This window comes from Prionailurus bengalensis, unplaced genomic scaffold, assembly GCF_016509475.1.
Source record: "Prionailurus bengalensis isolate Pbe53 unplaced genomic scaffold, Fcat_Pben_1.1_paternal_pri Un_scaffold_70, whole genome shotgun sequence".
Lineage (NCBI taxonomy): Eukaryota > Metazoa > Chordata > Mammalia > Carnivora > Felidae > Prionailurus > Prionailurus bengalensis.
The window spans coordinates 30,503-46,334 of record NW_025091170.1 but is presented as its reverse complement, the minus strand read 5'-3'; the positions used below and the strand labels follow the sequence as shown (position 1 = coordinate 46,334).

The 15,832-nt window shown below is 42.6% G+C and overlaps 1 protein-coding gene across 1 annotated transcript in view; it reads left to right on the top strand.

The window, feature by feature from the left end:
- LOC122478470 (probable cation-transporting ATPase 13A4) overlaps positions 1 to 13,475 on the top strand; it is a 50,740-nt gene extending 37,265 nt beyond the window's left edge. Inside the window, exons 17-19 of the mRNA XM_043572062.1 lie at positions 1,189 to 1,277; positions 4,639 to 4,719; positions 9,926 to 13,475. Coding sequence (XP_043427997.1) covers positions 1,189 to 1,277; positions 4,639 to 4,719; positions 9,926 to 10,138 — 383 coding nt within the window. The 3' untranslated portion in view covers positions 10,139 to 13,475. The remainder of the gene's footprint in view (positions 1 to 1,188; positions 1,278 to 4,638; positions 4,720 to 9,925) is intronic.
- The last annotated feature ends 2,357 nt before the right edge of the window (positions 13,476 to 15,832 follow it).

Here is a 15,832-nt window from a genome sequence, read left to right as displayed (position 1 = left end):
TCTAGGGCTTCTTCCTCTACCTCTTTCCTTCACCGGAAGTTTGTCTCCAGGTGTCCTTTCATGGCACCACTGTAAATTGGGACGAGTCATTTATTTCCTCACGTGTCAGTACTTGTCGGAATTCATCTGGGAGGAGGTGGAGAGAGAGAAGTGTCACAACACTCAGTTGGAACATGTCTCCTGCCATGAAGACAATGGTTAAGATGGCATTGTGTGGTTGGCAGCCTGGGAGGGGGTCCAGCCTGAAGGAACCTGGCTATGGTAATTGTGGAGGCTCTTGGCCAAAGTACATGCTACCTCCTTACATTCTGGACTGGAGTGCGGTGTGTGTTAGGAGAAGTGGGTGACCTGGTTACCCTGTGGAACATTCATTTGTATACATCCCTACCTCTCAAATTGGGAACATTTAATTAATTAATTATTTAGTTAATTATTTTTACCTTTACTTATTTATTGAGAGAGAGAGAGAGAGAGAGAGAGAGGGAGAGCATGAGCACTGGAGGAGCAGAGAGAGAGAGCGAGAGAGAGAATCCCAAGCAGGCTCCGTGCTGTCAGTGCAGAGCCTGATGTGGGGCTCGAACCCATGAACTATGAAATCGTGATCTGAGGCGAAATCAAGAGTTGGATGCTTTAACAACTGAGCCACCCAGGCACCCCTAATTGGGAAAATTTAGAAGCATAAGTTGAAGGATCAATGTCCTCATAAGAATTAGTTTATTTAGAGAAAATTATTTTGCCTTTCTCCTTCTTGGGATGAGAAAGCAGTCAAATGCTTACCTCTACATTACTGCAATTTAAATATTTGTTTATTTACAGCCTTCTTTTTTTTCCAGAATAGAATTTGAAGCAGGGGATTTGCATAAAAAGCCTTGGATACTTAACTGTCTTCAAGGCATTTTTTGAAAATACTTTAGGTCAAAATTGCTCTCTCTATATTTCCCACTTTTATTAATTGAAACTTACAACATGCATGTGAAAATTTCCATCTGCTTCAAGGACATGCATAGAAATTGTGGAGGTGAGACCCATTGCATAGAAATGAGTACTTTCCATTTATTATGCTGTGTTTGGATGTAGGAATCAAGTAAGCTTAATCAGTGTTAATCTAGAATATGTCTGTCAATAGATGTGAAACTCCGTATATACTCCAATTTCTCTAAATGATAGCCTGTGTTCTTATTTCCTCAGATATGTTTGTCCTTGTGCTGGTCATACAGCTGGGTGTGTGTCTATTCATTCTATTTGCTGATATTCCAGAATTATACAGGCGTTTGGATGTAAGTCTTATCTCTGGGCTATGATGATGGTTTACTGTTATAGAATACCCTGACTGCAAGAAGCAGGTCACGGTGGCAATTGACATGGACTCGTGACACTGATTATCCTTTTGGAATAGTAGAGTTAAAAAAGAATACTACATTTGTTTGTATTTTTTTTTAAATTTAAGCCAGCCAGGAAATAAGATTCTGTCTAGTCTTGATTTCAAATATTTCAGAAGCATTGACCATTTTTCTTTTAAAAGATCCCTGTAAGAATGGAAAAATCTATATACATACACTGTTTCAAGCGTAAGAAATTTTTTTCCCCTAAGCGCTTCTGTTTTGAAGCTGTTGAAAACAGTTTGCCTATAACACTTTTTCTGTTAATTCTCAAATCTGTACTTACATCTTAAAAAAAAAAAATCTCTATAATAAAGATGTGTTTGTATGTTCATACTTAATGTCTGCAAAACTTGTTTGCAAAGAGCCATAACTTACCTCATGAACTCTCTTAGAGTGTGTAATTTTGAGGCAAATATCAAAATCTATGAGACAATTTTTACATATACAAGCTAGGGGAAATGTGTATTTCAATTCCTTTAACCTATACTTTTGAATTAGAAGTTTATTATTACCAAATGTCCTTTAGACCAATAAATAGAATACAGAAGAGATGGTAAAAGGGAATGGACTTTTTTTACTTAGTGCTACGTGAGCCTGCCTGCCCACCTCTCCAACTCAAACACACGTGTCATGAAGGCCAAGGTCCTATCTTATTCAGTTTCATATTACCAGTGCCTAACATAACCCATGGCACGTAAGGGCAGTAAATGACTGATCCTTGTAGATCAGGTTCCTAAATGGAGATGAGCACTGGAAGCTCACAGTTCATTGCAAACCAGCAAAACCTTCACCAACCCTTCTTGACATGTGACATACAAACTCATGTCTACATTCGGTTTTCCTCGTGATAATTGTATCACTGTGGTTAACAGTGTAATTGCCACTATTGTTAAATATGTTCATGAATTTGAGTAAGCAGTCATGGAGATAGTCTTTGGCTGCTAGACTTCTAAGTGAGTTAAAACTTCTTAATCCTGCAGAAGTTAGGGTTAAGATATGTTGGGTTTAGTCACACTCTTTAAGAGGAAAGAGTCTTACAGAGAGGCTGATTCCTCTGGTACAACAAAATAGGGAGCCTATTTAGTTTTGGGGGGACCTGTGTGGGGTCATTGCCAACATGACTGCCAAGGAGTCTGCAGAGAATTATTGCTCACCCTAAAAATAATTATTTTTCTTCTTATTACATAAAATTGTGGGTACATTCTAGAAAATGTGAATATGCAGGCAGAGAAAATTATAACAGTATTCACTCTATCCTTCCATCTTTGAAACTTTGTATATTATAAAAGTGCATTGACTGATTTATCCAGTTTACTTTAAATGGAATCATGCTGTTTTGTAATCTAGTTATTGCTCACTTTAAAAAATTGCATTTTTTTTTAAAAATAGAGATACATTCACAACGTTTAATATTCAAAAGTTAAAAAGTTCTGTCCTCTCATCCTTTTTCCCCTGCTACCAGGTCTCCTCGCTGGAGGCTACTGATGACAACACTTTATTTTATACACTTTTATTTTTATACACATATTTTATACATATGCCTACACACACACAGACACATATATATATTTCCTTTTAAAAATTTTTTTAAATGTTTATGCATTTTTTGATAGAGACAGAGCGTGAGTGGGTGAGGGGCAGAGAAAGAGGGAAACACAGAATCCGAAGCAGGCTCCAGGCTCTGAACTGACAGACATAGCCTGATGCAAGGCTCAAACTCACGGACCGTGAGATCATGACCTGAGCCGAAGTCGGATGCCCAACCGACTGAGCCATCCAGGCGCCCCATATATATATTTCTTATATGTGTATTCTGCCACATTCTTACACAAATAGCAGACTATTAAATTTGTCCAGGTCTTCTGAGCTGAAGATGGCAAAATGAGATGAGATGTGTGAGCAAGCTATGGAGGAAATGCCTGTAGGGGCAAAAAGACGAGGAAGCCCAAAGAGAAGGGGAGGGTGGCACCTTATGATGTAGGTCTGACCCCCATGAAGGAGTGACGGAAGGAGGGCCAGAGGGGTAGGGTTTCAGATTGCAGTGCAGTTCTAAGAAAGCCCGGCCACAGTTGCCCATCACAGGTATCTAGTATCTTATAAGAATGAGTGTGATTAGAAGACCTGCCATCCTCAGGTATTAGCTATGAGCAACTCATGAGGAGTGTGGGCTCAGGGTAGATGTGGTGGGAGATTCCAAGGGTAGCACTGGAGCACCTGCTACTTACTCTCCTGGCAGGAGACCCTCATGGGGCATGCCCATGGCTGCCCCGACCACACACGGTTCCGCACCACGATCTTTCATGTTACTGTGTATTTTGGTAATTGTCCCACGACAGTACATAGAGCTTCCTCATTCCTCTTTTTACGTTAATATATTGTTTCAATATGCATATAGGTACCATAATTTATACGCAGCCCCGTTGATAGACATTAGGTTGCTTCCAATGTTTTGCTATTCCAAACAAAGCTGCAATAAAATAACTTTATACATATACCATTTCAGGCATGTACAAGTCTGTCTCTAGGATAAACTCCCGGAAATGGTTTTCCACTTTTAATTTTAATGGCATTGCCCTCCATAGAGTTGTACCAGTTTATAATCCCCCCAGTGTAGAAGGCAGTATATGAGACAGTGCCGGGTACAGCAGTGTGCACTTGGTGTCATTTCATCCATCCATCCATTCATTTATCTAGCCAGACATCCATTCCCATCCAGCTCCACTTGCCCCACTGGTGAGTACCCTTGTCATGGCACCATCTGTGCAGCTGTGCACACAGCCCTGAGGGTAAAGCCCTGGCTCGGGGCTGCAAAGCAGGGCTCAGCTGAGGGGAGATGTGGCACCAGAGAGACAAGGGCCACACTGCCCCTGTCACATTCGACTTGTGTATCATCAGAGCCTCCTGGGAATAGAGCCACATTCCTGTATTCCCTCGTAAAAGCGAGCAACACAAGCAAACAAAAACACTTTTATCAAATTTGTCAAATTTTGATCGAATTGATTTGGGGAAATTGAGAAATTACAGGGGCACCAAAAAATAAAAAGGAGAAGAAAGAAAGATAAAAGAACAAAAGCAGCAATCATAGTTTCTGTTATTTTGTGTGTGCCTCTAATATGCATACATGTAATGTCTACATGTAAGCATGTCTATTACACACGTGATTTATAACCTATGAAAATGTACACTGTGAATGTGTGAAAAGCTTTCTGACATTTATTTGTCTTCAAACTAACAGTGATTCTCCATCTCCCACCAGCTTCTCTGCACTCCTCTTCTGTGGAGGGTTTACATCATCATTATGCTCAGCTCCAACTTCATTGTGTCCCTTGTGGTGGAGGTAAGTGCCCTCCGGCTTCTGATCACTGTGGGTAGGGATGGACGGGGCATTCTCTGGGAGTCTGAAAAAAGGAACAGCCTTAGAGGATAAGAGTCAGCAGTCCAAGAGGTTCCCTGCCCTGGTGACATGAGCAATGGTGCTTTCCTCTAGTGAGCTCCAAACAAGGTGTTAATTTTCTCGTCTACATGGTGGACCTGGAGAGGATGGGATTATGATGTCTAAGGACCTGTTCGTTTCTAAAATCCACAAGTAGAGAACTGACTCAATTCGTTTTTTTGAAATTACGTATGATTCACATACTACAAAATTCGCCTTCTTAAAAAGTGTGCAGCTCACTGAGTTGTGCAACCATCACCACTAATTCCAGAACATTCTCATCACCCCAGAAGAAATCCTGTACCCATTAGCAGTCGTTCCTCATTCCCCCTTCCCCCTTCTTCACCCCTTGGCAACCACTAATTTACTTTCGGTCTCCACGCATTTACCTATCAGGACAGTTCACATAAAGGGAATCATAGAATATGTGGCCTTTTATGTCTGGCTTCTTTCACTTAACAACGTCTATTTCTTTTACTTTACACATGGGAAATAAGATTCATAGTGAGCTTTTCTTAGATTGGATTCTTCATCTCCCATTTACTCCATTTCCTCAGTGAAATGAGTTCGTGGTCTCCTTTCTTTGGCTATGTGGTTCACTCTCCTCCTTCAGCGCTGTTATTTAGACCAAAGCTTCATTCTTCAAAGCCTCCTGGAGAACAGGGGTCACTCCTAGAAAAGACATCTGTGTCAAAGGGGAGGTGAGCATCAGATTCCATCTGTCCCTAATCTGGGCGGCAATGTTTCCAGTGGCAAACACAGCCTTATGCCAGTGAGGGGGGAATCCCTGGAACCTGACTTCTCTGTAGCACCTTCCTTAACAGGCAGGGCAAAAACCACACAGGAGCCAGTGGCAGAAAAGAACATAGAATTAAGGTACTAGAGCCTCTCTCTGTGTGCATATCCAGGGCTTCTCAAACTTGAGTGGGCATCAGAGTCACCTGGAGGGTTTATTAAAACCCAGGTTGCCCAGCCCTTCCCCTAGCATTTCCGATTCAAAGGTCTAGAATAGGCACAAGTGTTTGTCAGGTGATTCTGATACTGCTGGTGGAGGGACCACACTGTGAAGTACCGTGCTAACCCGTATGGTCTCCAAAGCCACCAAATTAATAAGAGAGGATCGCATGAGTGTCCTCATACCCAGCTGCAGAAGGATGAACCTTGCCCTTTAAAGGATAATCTTGTGTTCGTACCTTGTCCCTGTCAGTGATCACATTATTTCCTCTGCCTGGTATAGCTTCCCCCAATATCTCCTTATGGGAATGCTATTCCATGCTCTATGGCACAGCAGTAGTAGTATCGTCTTCATGAATCTTTCCCAAAGCCTGGATGGGTGAGTCAGTGGTTTAAACAGTCAAGATATTTATTGTCTCACTTAACTGGAAGATTCGAGGTAAGTGGCCATAGAGTTGGTTCAGCAACTCAGTGGTGTCATTGGGGATCATCAATCTTTCTCTCTTCTGCCTCCCCATCTTTAGATACGGGCCTTTCATGTTTGCATGTATTGCTTATGGTGTCCAGATAGCTGCCACATAGCTGGGCATTATCTGTGTTTTGATGCAGGGAAAAAAAAAAAAAATGGAAGGAGAGGCACCAGCAAGCTTTTTTCCCCTTAAGTATGAAACTTTTCTAAGGAAACAAAGTCATTTTCTATAGCCACCCTGCAGACTTCCTCTTATGCCTCATTGGTCAGAACTGTGTCTTATTGTCATCCTGAGGAGAAAAGGATTCTGGGAAAGTGGATCTATGCCAAACATTAGACAGATTTGCTGAGATTGTGAGTTTTTTCCTCTTAGGTGGGCAGGAAAAAGTTGGGAGGATTGTGCTATAGGTAATGGAGCAACAAAGTCTCCCATAATCCTCTAGCAGGAAGCCATTCGAATGTCACCATGTTTGCAGTTAAAAGAAAGCATAAGCCGGAAGTAGTTCACCTGGGTTGGAATCCTTTCTTGCCGCCTGACTCTGGGCAGCACTTGCAACTCCGCTTCTCTATGTCTCCATTTTCTCATCTGAAACGCCATGAATATAAGGGTACCTAACCTTACAGGGTTACTGTGAGCATGAAAGGTGAACACAGAAAAGCATGTAGTAAATGTTTGATAAACATAAACTATTATCATTATGTTATCTCTTGTGATACTTAGCATTTCTTAGTTTGTATCTATCAGTCATGCAGGCTTTCATTTGTTCATTCACTCCACAAACATTTGTTGACCCTGTGCCATGACCTAGGGTGCAATTCGAGGCAGATCCTGATGATGGAGGGGTGCTGCTCACAGTCTACAGCAAGCAAGAGGACCAGTGCTACAGTTATTTGTGTGTAGATTGTGTAAACGGCGCTGGCAAGAACTCATCTCAGTATCTACAGTGTCTAAAACCCTGCTTTATTCTAATAGAAGCTGGGTAAAGCTTTGTTCAATTATTAAATGTTAAGAAGTGACGCTGCTCGCCTCCAGCAGATGGAGAGGATAATTTGACACTCATGAAAGATTAAGTTTCTCCTTTGTTTCTCGAGTCCACTGAGAAATGGAGACCTGCGTAGATGTTCAGTGGGGGTTCCCAGCAGCTTTCACACTGAGAAATGATGCTGTGGGGTCCTAGCTCTCACCCCCAGGCTCCTGCATGGCAGTCTTCACTTATTCGAAGTTACCTTCTGCTGTCAGTAGGCATTCAGGAACAAACCAAAGCCATTTGAGTCTGTGGTTGAAGGAAGTTGTAATGGAGAATTACAGGCACTAAGATTTCATGCCCTATGAGGTGAGCAGAGTAGATAAAGACCCCAGGCTATCACGGATGCAGCAAGATGTTTTCCTCACATAGCTCTAGGTATATCTGACAGGAGATACTAAAGATTGGTGGCCAGCCTGTGACAAAGATGGTCCAGAGAGGTTTCAAGGGACAGGCATGGGGGATGACTGGCCTCCTGTTGCACAGTTCCAAATATTTCCTGGTCTGCTGAGAGGACTAAGCCTATCCCTAATCTTAGAGCAGTTTTGAATGGGATCTGATCCTCACCTTGCTTTCTCATGATCTAACCTCCAACTGAAAGGCATAGGAGCTAATCTGGATAGCTTTAATTCTTCTCGTTTTTATCACTTATGTGTTTGTGTATATATGTGTGTGTGTATGTATGTATGTATGTGTGAATTATTTTAGTAGCCAATCTGAAGAGCTTGTGTGGTGAAGTTTTTGTTTGTTTGTTTTATGCTTTTTGTTTTGTTTTGTTTTGTTTTGTTTTGTTTTAGAAATCATATTTCTTCAAGGGTTTCCTTTTGTTTCTAGTTCTACATTTAATTTATAATGTAGAGTGACAGAACAGGTTACTTCTCGGTCCTTCAGTTTCCCAATCCAGACCAGCAAAGTGAGACAGGCCATTATACTTCTAGAATTGTGATAACACTCAAGGCATGTCTTATAGCACTAAAGTCTCTGTGTGTGTGTCTGTATGTGTGTTTGGTTTTGTTTCATTTTGTTTGTTTGTTTTTTTGTTTAAAACCTGGTAAGATATCCTAGAGGTAAGTTAGACTTTAAGACCAGTAATTGGATACCTATGATCCTGCCCTATTCCAGCTCGATGGAGAACTACTGTTCTCTTTTTAATTAAGAAGGACGAAACAAAAAACAAAAAAGCAACCTGCTGTGGGAAAGTAATAATTTGTGGGGCTGAGTACAAAATGAAAAAGTAGAATAAGTCTGGCTAGGTGAGCCCTGAAGTTTACAAGATGCTCTTGAGATGGCTGTGTGGGTCTTTAACAGCCTGCTAACAGATGATCCATTTTTTGAGGCAGAAAGATTCAGACTAGCTGTTCTCTGTTATTTCCATTGGCAATGGGACTCCAATATCAAAGATGGGTGGAATTTAGGAAAACTACTACCCTGGCAAAGGTGCTTGTAGAATCCCACAGAATTGATTCTTCTAGTCTAGCAAAGATACCACTGATAGACACCAAAATGAGTTCTCATTCTGTGGGACAGCAGGCTTCTCATATTTTTTGTTTTTCTCAAGATAACTTCTAAGATGGTTAACTTTTATGACTTACGATAAAAATGAAAAAATAACACAATAACCTCTTATACACTCTGTATTATGTTATAACTTGAGATCTGTTTGAGGCTCAGTCTAACTCATGAAATAAAATGGCAGTCCAAAATGTTTCCAAAGAGACATGTCTTCTGTAATCTTAGAAAAATGCATTGTAGTGAAATACTTGTAGATGAAAGAGGCCACAGTGAATAGGGCCACAGTACATAGCTTATTGTCTTATTTATTTATTAAAAAAATGTTTTTTGATGTTTATTTATTTTTGAAGGAGAGGGAGACAGAGCATGAGGGAGGAGGGGCAGAGAAAGACAGAGACACAGAATCTGAAGCAAGCTCCAGGCTTCGAGCTGTCAGCACAGAGCTCAAACCCATAAACCACAAGATCATGACCTGAGCCAAAGTAGGAAGCTTAACTGACTAAGCCACCCAGATGCCCCCATAGCTATTTGTTAAGTAAATAATTCATAAAGGTGGTAGAGGGAGGCATCTATACCATGCCCTGCCCTACATTGTAAGGAGAGTTACACAAAGAAGGAATTATTATTTCTAATCACTGAAGCTCAGATAAGGTAACTGATTTGTCCATAGTAGATGTCAGAGCTGGAACTTGAATCCAGATCTGTCCAGGTGTAAGACTGTGGCCCACATTCCAATTTATTGACCTGTATTCGGGACTATGCAGTCCTATGGCAGGGCACACCAAAGCCACGTCTTTCTATAAGGTAATTCCATGGGGTGTGGTAGGGAGTGGACTGCAGAATTTGAAGGAATTTAAATTTAATTTATATATGAGATTCAAAAGGAATTTCATCCTCGAGGCAGACTACTTCAAGCTATGTTTCCAGATTCTTAAAACTGGGAACTCTCTCTTTTCCCAGAAGAGTTCCTTGAGTGGAAAAGCTTGAGAGGCTGAGACCTATCTCATGAAACCACATTGGATTTGTTCGTACAGGCCTCAAGTTTTTTGTCAAGCTGGATCTAAGCAGCTAATGTGGTAGCTCCTCCGTAGGGTCTATGGAGGACCATAGCCAACCTCTGGTTGTAAAGAAGAACTCTCTTATTTTGCAGGAGGCCATTATTGAAAACCGAGCCCTGTGGACAACATTCAAAAGGTGTTTTGGCTATCAATCAAAAAGCCAGTATCGGATATGGCAGAGGGCCGTGGCAGATGACCCCAGCTGGCCCCCGCTAAACCAAACGTCCTACTCTGACATGCCAGAGTGTGGCAGGGGGGTGTCTTACAGCAATCCGGTGTTTGAGAGCAATGAGGAACAACTCTGAAGCCAAAGTGATCTCTAAGGTGATAAAGCATAGAAACAATGACAAAAGGGACCAGTTCAGTAATTTTCAAACAATGGGACTCTTACAAAATCAGCTGGAGTTTTTGGAATAAAAAAAACTATCCAATCATGATCGCAAATTCAAGTTTACCTGATAAAATACTTTCTACAGAGCAGAACACTGCCCCCAGAAGAGTGCCTTCCTCTTGATTCTGAAAGTATTGATGGTGTTGGTGAATCAAGAGTGAGCCAACGATGGCAATCAGCCCAGAGACTGGGAGGCTAAAGGACAAGGAGAGTATATAATCTCTTTTCTTAGGTAACATTTTTTAAATGAATTGAGAGAAAGTAGCACTGTGTGTAGCCATAGAAATGTAACATGTGAAAGATCACCTTTGAATTCTTATTTTATTGATGGAAAAACAAGTGCATGAGAGCCATTATACCAGTCCTCACTGTCTGGTTTCCTTTCCTGCATAGTACTTTCAGAGTTGAGACATTTTCTTCTGCTTCTGGCCTTCTCCTACATATTTGGAAGGATGGGCTAAGCTCATGCTTCAGTAACAAACAAGTCCCTTGTCTCAATGGCTTAACACACAAGAGCTTCTTTCGTGGTCCAGGTGACTCTGTAGACTAGCTCTCCTCAGTGGTGACTGCTTCAATCTGTTGGCTCCACCGGCTGAAAACGAGTACTCCACGTTCACTATGATGGGAAAGGAAGAGACTGGAGAAGGCACAAAGGCTTTTCACTGCCTCACCCAAAAAGTGGAACGCCTCTCTTCCACTACTCACATCTCATTAATCAAGGGTTTGGCAAAGGAACCGGGAAGTACAGTCTCCTGTGTTTAGGGCTGGTTTCATGGGCACATGACCTGTGCAGTCACCTGGGGCCCCATGCTTAGAAGGGCCCCACATTTGGTTTAATGCTTTGCTGCTGCCATCTCGAAATTCTTAATTTTTGATGCTCTTTGATACATGCTACTTTAGTTTCTCTCCCAGGAACCCGAGCTGGACCAACTACATAATTTGTGGGGCTGAGTACAAAATGGAAATTATTTTTGAGAAAAATTAGTCTTGTACCACAACATTATATGTTATCAATTGATGTAAGTGCTTATGCAATCTACACATTTCTTAAGTTTGAAAAGGCTTCAATTTTCAGGAAACAGAAATTGCCCTTATTTTATCACTATTACAATTTTGTTATCTCGGATTCATTTAGCATAGAAAACATCCAGATTTCTGTTAGCTCAGCAGACAACTCTGAGTTTTAGGAAAACATCCACAGATAGTATTTTAAAGCAAAAGCAAAATTTTCATTACAAACCTCAAATCCTAGGTGAAGGTTCTGGACAGGGGGTGTGTCCCAAGCTGGCTTTTCTCCTTATCAATAGCATCTGCAAGCATTGCCTTCCCTGGCTGAATTCCGGAGCATGGCTGGAGGCTCTGTGGCTGCAGATAATTCTGGAAACACAGTGTTTCTCAGCCGTGAAAGTATCTTGTTGCTTCTGGTTTTAAAATAGGGTGTGAAGAATCATGTAAATAGGCTGCAGAATCATTGTCTTCCTTGGTACAGAAAGAAATGTTTCCTTTTACAAAGTTAGCCACAGCAGAGATATGGTAGCTCTGAATGTCTTTTTCTAAAACTCGTAGTTTTCTCATTTTTCAACAGGGCAAGCTGGAGATGGTCTACAACCTAGTCCTGGGCAAGGGCATTCCCACCTAGAAGATCCCCTTACCAGGTGCTGTCACCTCTCTTGTCTCATTTGCATTGCACGATTCACTCAGACTCAGGCAAGGAAAGGCTTATCATCCACTTTTACACGTGAGGAAACTGAGATTCAGAGTAAGGAGAGCAGACCCAGGCCTTAGACACAGATCTTCTGAGCAAACCTTCTGTTGTTTCCCAATACCTCCTAATTACAAAGCTCCAGCAGGGCTGGGTGTTTGGGGTGATCTCACAGTCAAACAAAGAATAGGTTTCTTATTCACCAGGTGGAAGGAAGCAACCTTTTGCTAATACCAGGGCCTAATGTTCAAATGAATGCCAGGCACCCTGCCAAGCTTGGGCTAGAGGCAGGTTAAAAACAAAACTAAACTAAAACCAATGAGTGTCTGTCTTTCTGAGACTCTGAGTTGCTCTTACCTTGGTCCTAAGTTCCATCCTCAGTGATTCAACAAGACCGGCAGGAAAACAGAGAGGGAAAACTCCATTTCCTCACCAGCCAAACAGCCCTAAAATCTTTGTCAAAAGAGTCTTATTCTGAAGACTGTACTTGAAGTTAACTGTAACTGAGAGGTAGTGAGAAAATGCTTTACTTGAAAAAATGGGGTTGGGGGGTATTGTCAAGGGATGTGAGAGTTGTTTTCAAATACTTGAAGGGTTCCTGTGGGAGAGAAGGCTCCCACCTGTGCCTGGTGGCATGCTCAGTGTGTAAAGGGCACAGTGGGAATGGCTTTAGGCTGACACGAAGACCACTGCCCCAACAGCTCAAACAGCAGTGGAAGCTGGTGACCCATGAGGTGTGTGCCCCATGACATTGGCAATACAAGGGGATATTCAGAGGCCAATTAGAGGTGGAAGTCAACTCTCCGATGGAATTCAATTACCTGCCAGATCCTTTTCAGACTTGATTCGCACATGTCTCAATCTTATGCTGTGATGTGAACCCTTGCTGTCACTGCCCACATAGAATATCAGGCTGCCTATTGTGGGGAGATGGGCTGGGGAGGACAGGTTTATAGCCCTGTGAGGTCCCGCAGTCAAATGGGCTTGACTGCTCTGTACTTTGGAAGGTGGCTTTGGTTGGGGATAAGATTCTAGAATACAGGTACCCACTGATGGGTCCTGACCACCAAACTGACAGCTGGGACATACTTCTGATGTGTGTGTTTTCATAGAAAGAGCTGCTTGAAAAAATTCAGTAAAAAAAATATGGGAGAGTGTGCCAAACCTGGGGTCAGAGTACCTGCGCCTGATACGCTTGTCTGACCAGGACTTGGAGGAGAAAAGAACACAGTCATCTGATCCACATCATTTAAAAGGTCCGCTGTATGTTCACTCCAAGGTACGCAGCTCTGACACACAGAGAGGAACTCTGGCTCTGGGTTCTTCTCACTAAACACGTAATGATCTGAGAATGGAAAGAGGTCTGTGCCATCTGCATCCTCTGAGCTCATAGAAGGGTGCGTGTGCACACTTGCAGATGCAATGACTAGAAAAGCAAGTATTTATTCAGAGTCCTGTATTTAGTTTATGCTGTAATAAGTAATTCTGTGCAAAAGAGGCAAGCATAATCTGTAATTCTTGTGTTATAAAATCAACCTTTTTCCCTTTCTTCAGTGGGTCTTTCACTGTGGCTAATACTCCAGGAATGTGGAATCAAAATCACATCTTTACAAAGTTTTAGACATTTCCTAATGCTGTAGACACCATTATTCTCCGCTTGGTAACAGGGCACTACCGTCTACAAAAACTTTTGCACTCATTCTCTTGTTTAAGTCTCATGACAATCTAAAGAGGAAGGCAGGGCAAGGATTACTATCCTCTTTCTTTTGATGAGGTACCAGACCCTTCCAAAAGTCTCAGTAACTTGTACAAGGGCATGTAGGAGCTGGAGCTGCGTTCAGATGCAGGACTTCTGCCAATGAGTTCTCTGCTCTGTCACTCTCCCATGTTTCTCCTGGATAAAATCTTTGTAGCATTGAAGAACAAGAAGGCAATCAAGGCAAGGTAACCATCCAGTGGACTGCCGTGACAAGTGTAATTGCTTCTAGAAAGAGATTTTAGTTCTCATAGAAGTTCTCTTGAATTTGATCATCAGTCACAGAAGGTCAACTCCCATTGCTGAGGAGTAAAATCCAATAACCAGAGCCCTACAGCCTATTTTGCGGGAGCATATATAGCTCTGGTTTGTGATTTTGGTCTCCAAAAGCAGAAACTTATATCTTTGCTTGAATTTTGCTCGGCCTCCACTTTGTCCAGCATTTTCGAGTCATATGGACTCTGTCTTGGCTTTAGGCTAACCTCCCTTACGCCAGTCGGTAGCTCATTATTGCCAGCACTCGGTAACTCACTCACTCCAGGCATACAGGGACTTTCCCAACTCGATACCTTTGCTCATGCTGCTTTGTCTTTGGGGGCATTGATAATTCTTACTCTCATCCCCACATACCCAAATACCACCCATTCTCAAGACCCAGTTAGAATGCCACCTGGTCTGCAAGCCAGAAGGGAGATGTCTTCTGTCTACACACTGCTCGCACTCCTCAAATATCTCCTTTGTGTGGCAGGCACCTCTTTTGATCATGCATAATGGTCCTGTGCCATTTTGGATTCCTCCAACTCCCACCCAACTCCACTTTAACTAGAGTGCGCATTCTCTGAGGGTAGGGACCAAGCCTGATTCTTCTCATCTGCCTACTCGGCACCTAACACAGGGCAGTGGTTGGGGCTCGGCAAGCAGCTGTGGCATGATTGAATAAAAAATATAAACACTAGGACATTTTGTTGATTTATTTTTCCTGCTTTGTGAACGTCTGCTTTCCATGCAGTACAAAGGAGCTGAACTAAAACAATAGGACTGTGAATAAAAACACAAAGTGCAAAGTATAGTGATTCCAACATGGAAGCTTCATCAGTCCAGCTGCCCATTTACATGGCAGAGTGCGGAGGTATGCTGTGGAGTTAGATGGGTTAGGCATGTGTTGCAAAGACACTCTCAATGTGTAGGGGACCCAAGGAGTGAATTTGTGTGCAGGGACAAAAGCTCTCTCAGGGATATGCTCAACCCAAGGGGAGGGAAAACTGGGGCAGTGCACTTTGTTTAAAAACCAAGGGACAAGGTTTTGGAGGACAAGGGAAGTTTGAGTACGACTGGGTGTGTATTCTCTCTGTTTTCTGGTTTCACCCTAACTTTCAGAACTTTTGCAAGGACTTGGGAAGCTGTGATGGAGAGAGAGGGGGTGCAGAGAGGGAGAGAGAGAAAGAGAGGAAGAGCTAAACCGTCTTGTGTTCTGTGTGTCACAGTGCAATAAAAGGCGGATGGAGAGAATCCTGACAGTGTCGTGGCTGTGGGAGCATAGATGCATGTTGCTAATGGCTGATCGTATCATGCTCAGATACATAGGTAACAGGTAACATGGACAGTCTGAGCATGTCTCCAAATGGCTAAAGGAGATAGAAAGTGCCTGAAGGGGATGAAGAATGGACAAGTGACACAGAGTGGCCATGCGGTCACAGAAGTCTGGGGACCCTGGCAACCAATCTCAGGGTCAGACAAGGCCCACAGAAGCCTCGGGCAGGAGCAGAGATCATCTCAGAGTGGTGACCTGTGGTACCTAGAGCCAAGCCTGGTGGCAGGAGGGGAGAGCATGCTGTGAGTAGGAGCCCTGCAAGCAGCATCACTTGCAGAGGGCTTCTGTGGAAATTCTTAATGATTCAGGAGGGACTTCAGAGTGGTAGGCCATCTGGGATCCAGGTTGTTCCAGGTTTATGTAACCAGAAAACATAACTTATAAAGATAGGAAAGATTCCTCCCCCCTAGGTGAATGCCTATTTAGAAGTCCATACAGGAACATGTAGGAGGGATACACTCTGACAAAGCTCCACAGAGCCCTAAAGCCACTCTGTCCCTGGCCTGCGTAGGGACAGAACAAAGCACAAGAGGAGGTGACTGCACAACTGGCTGGATCC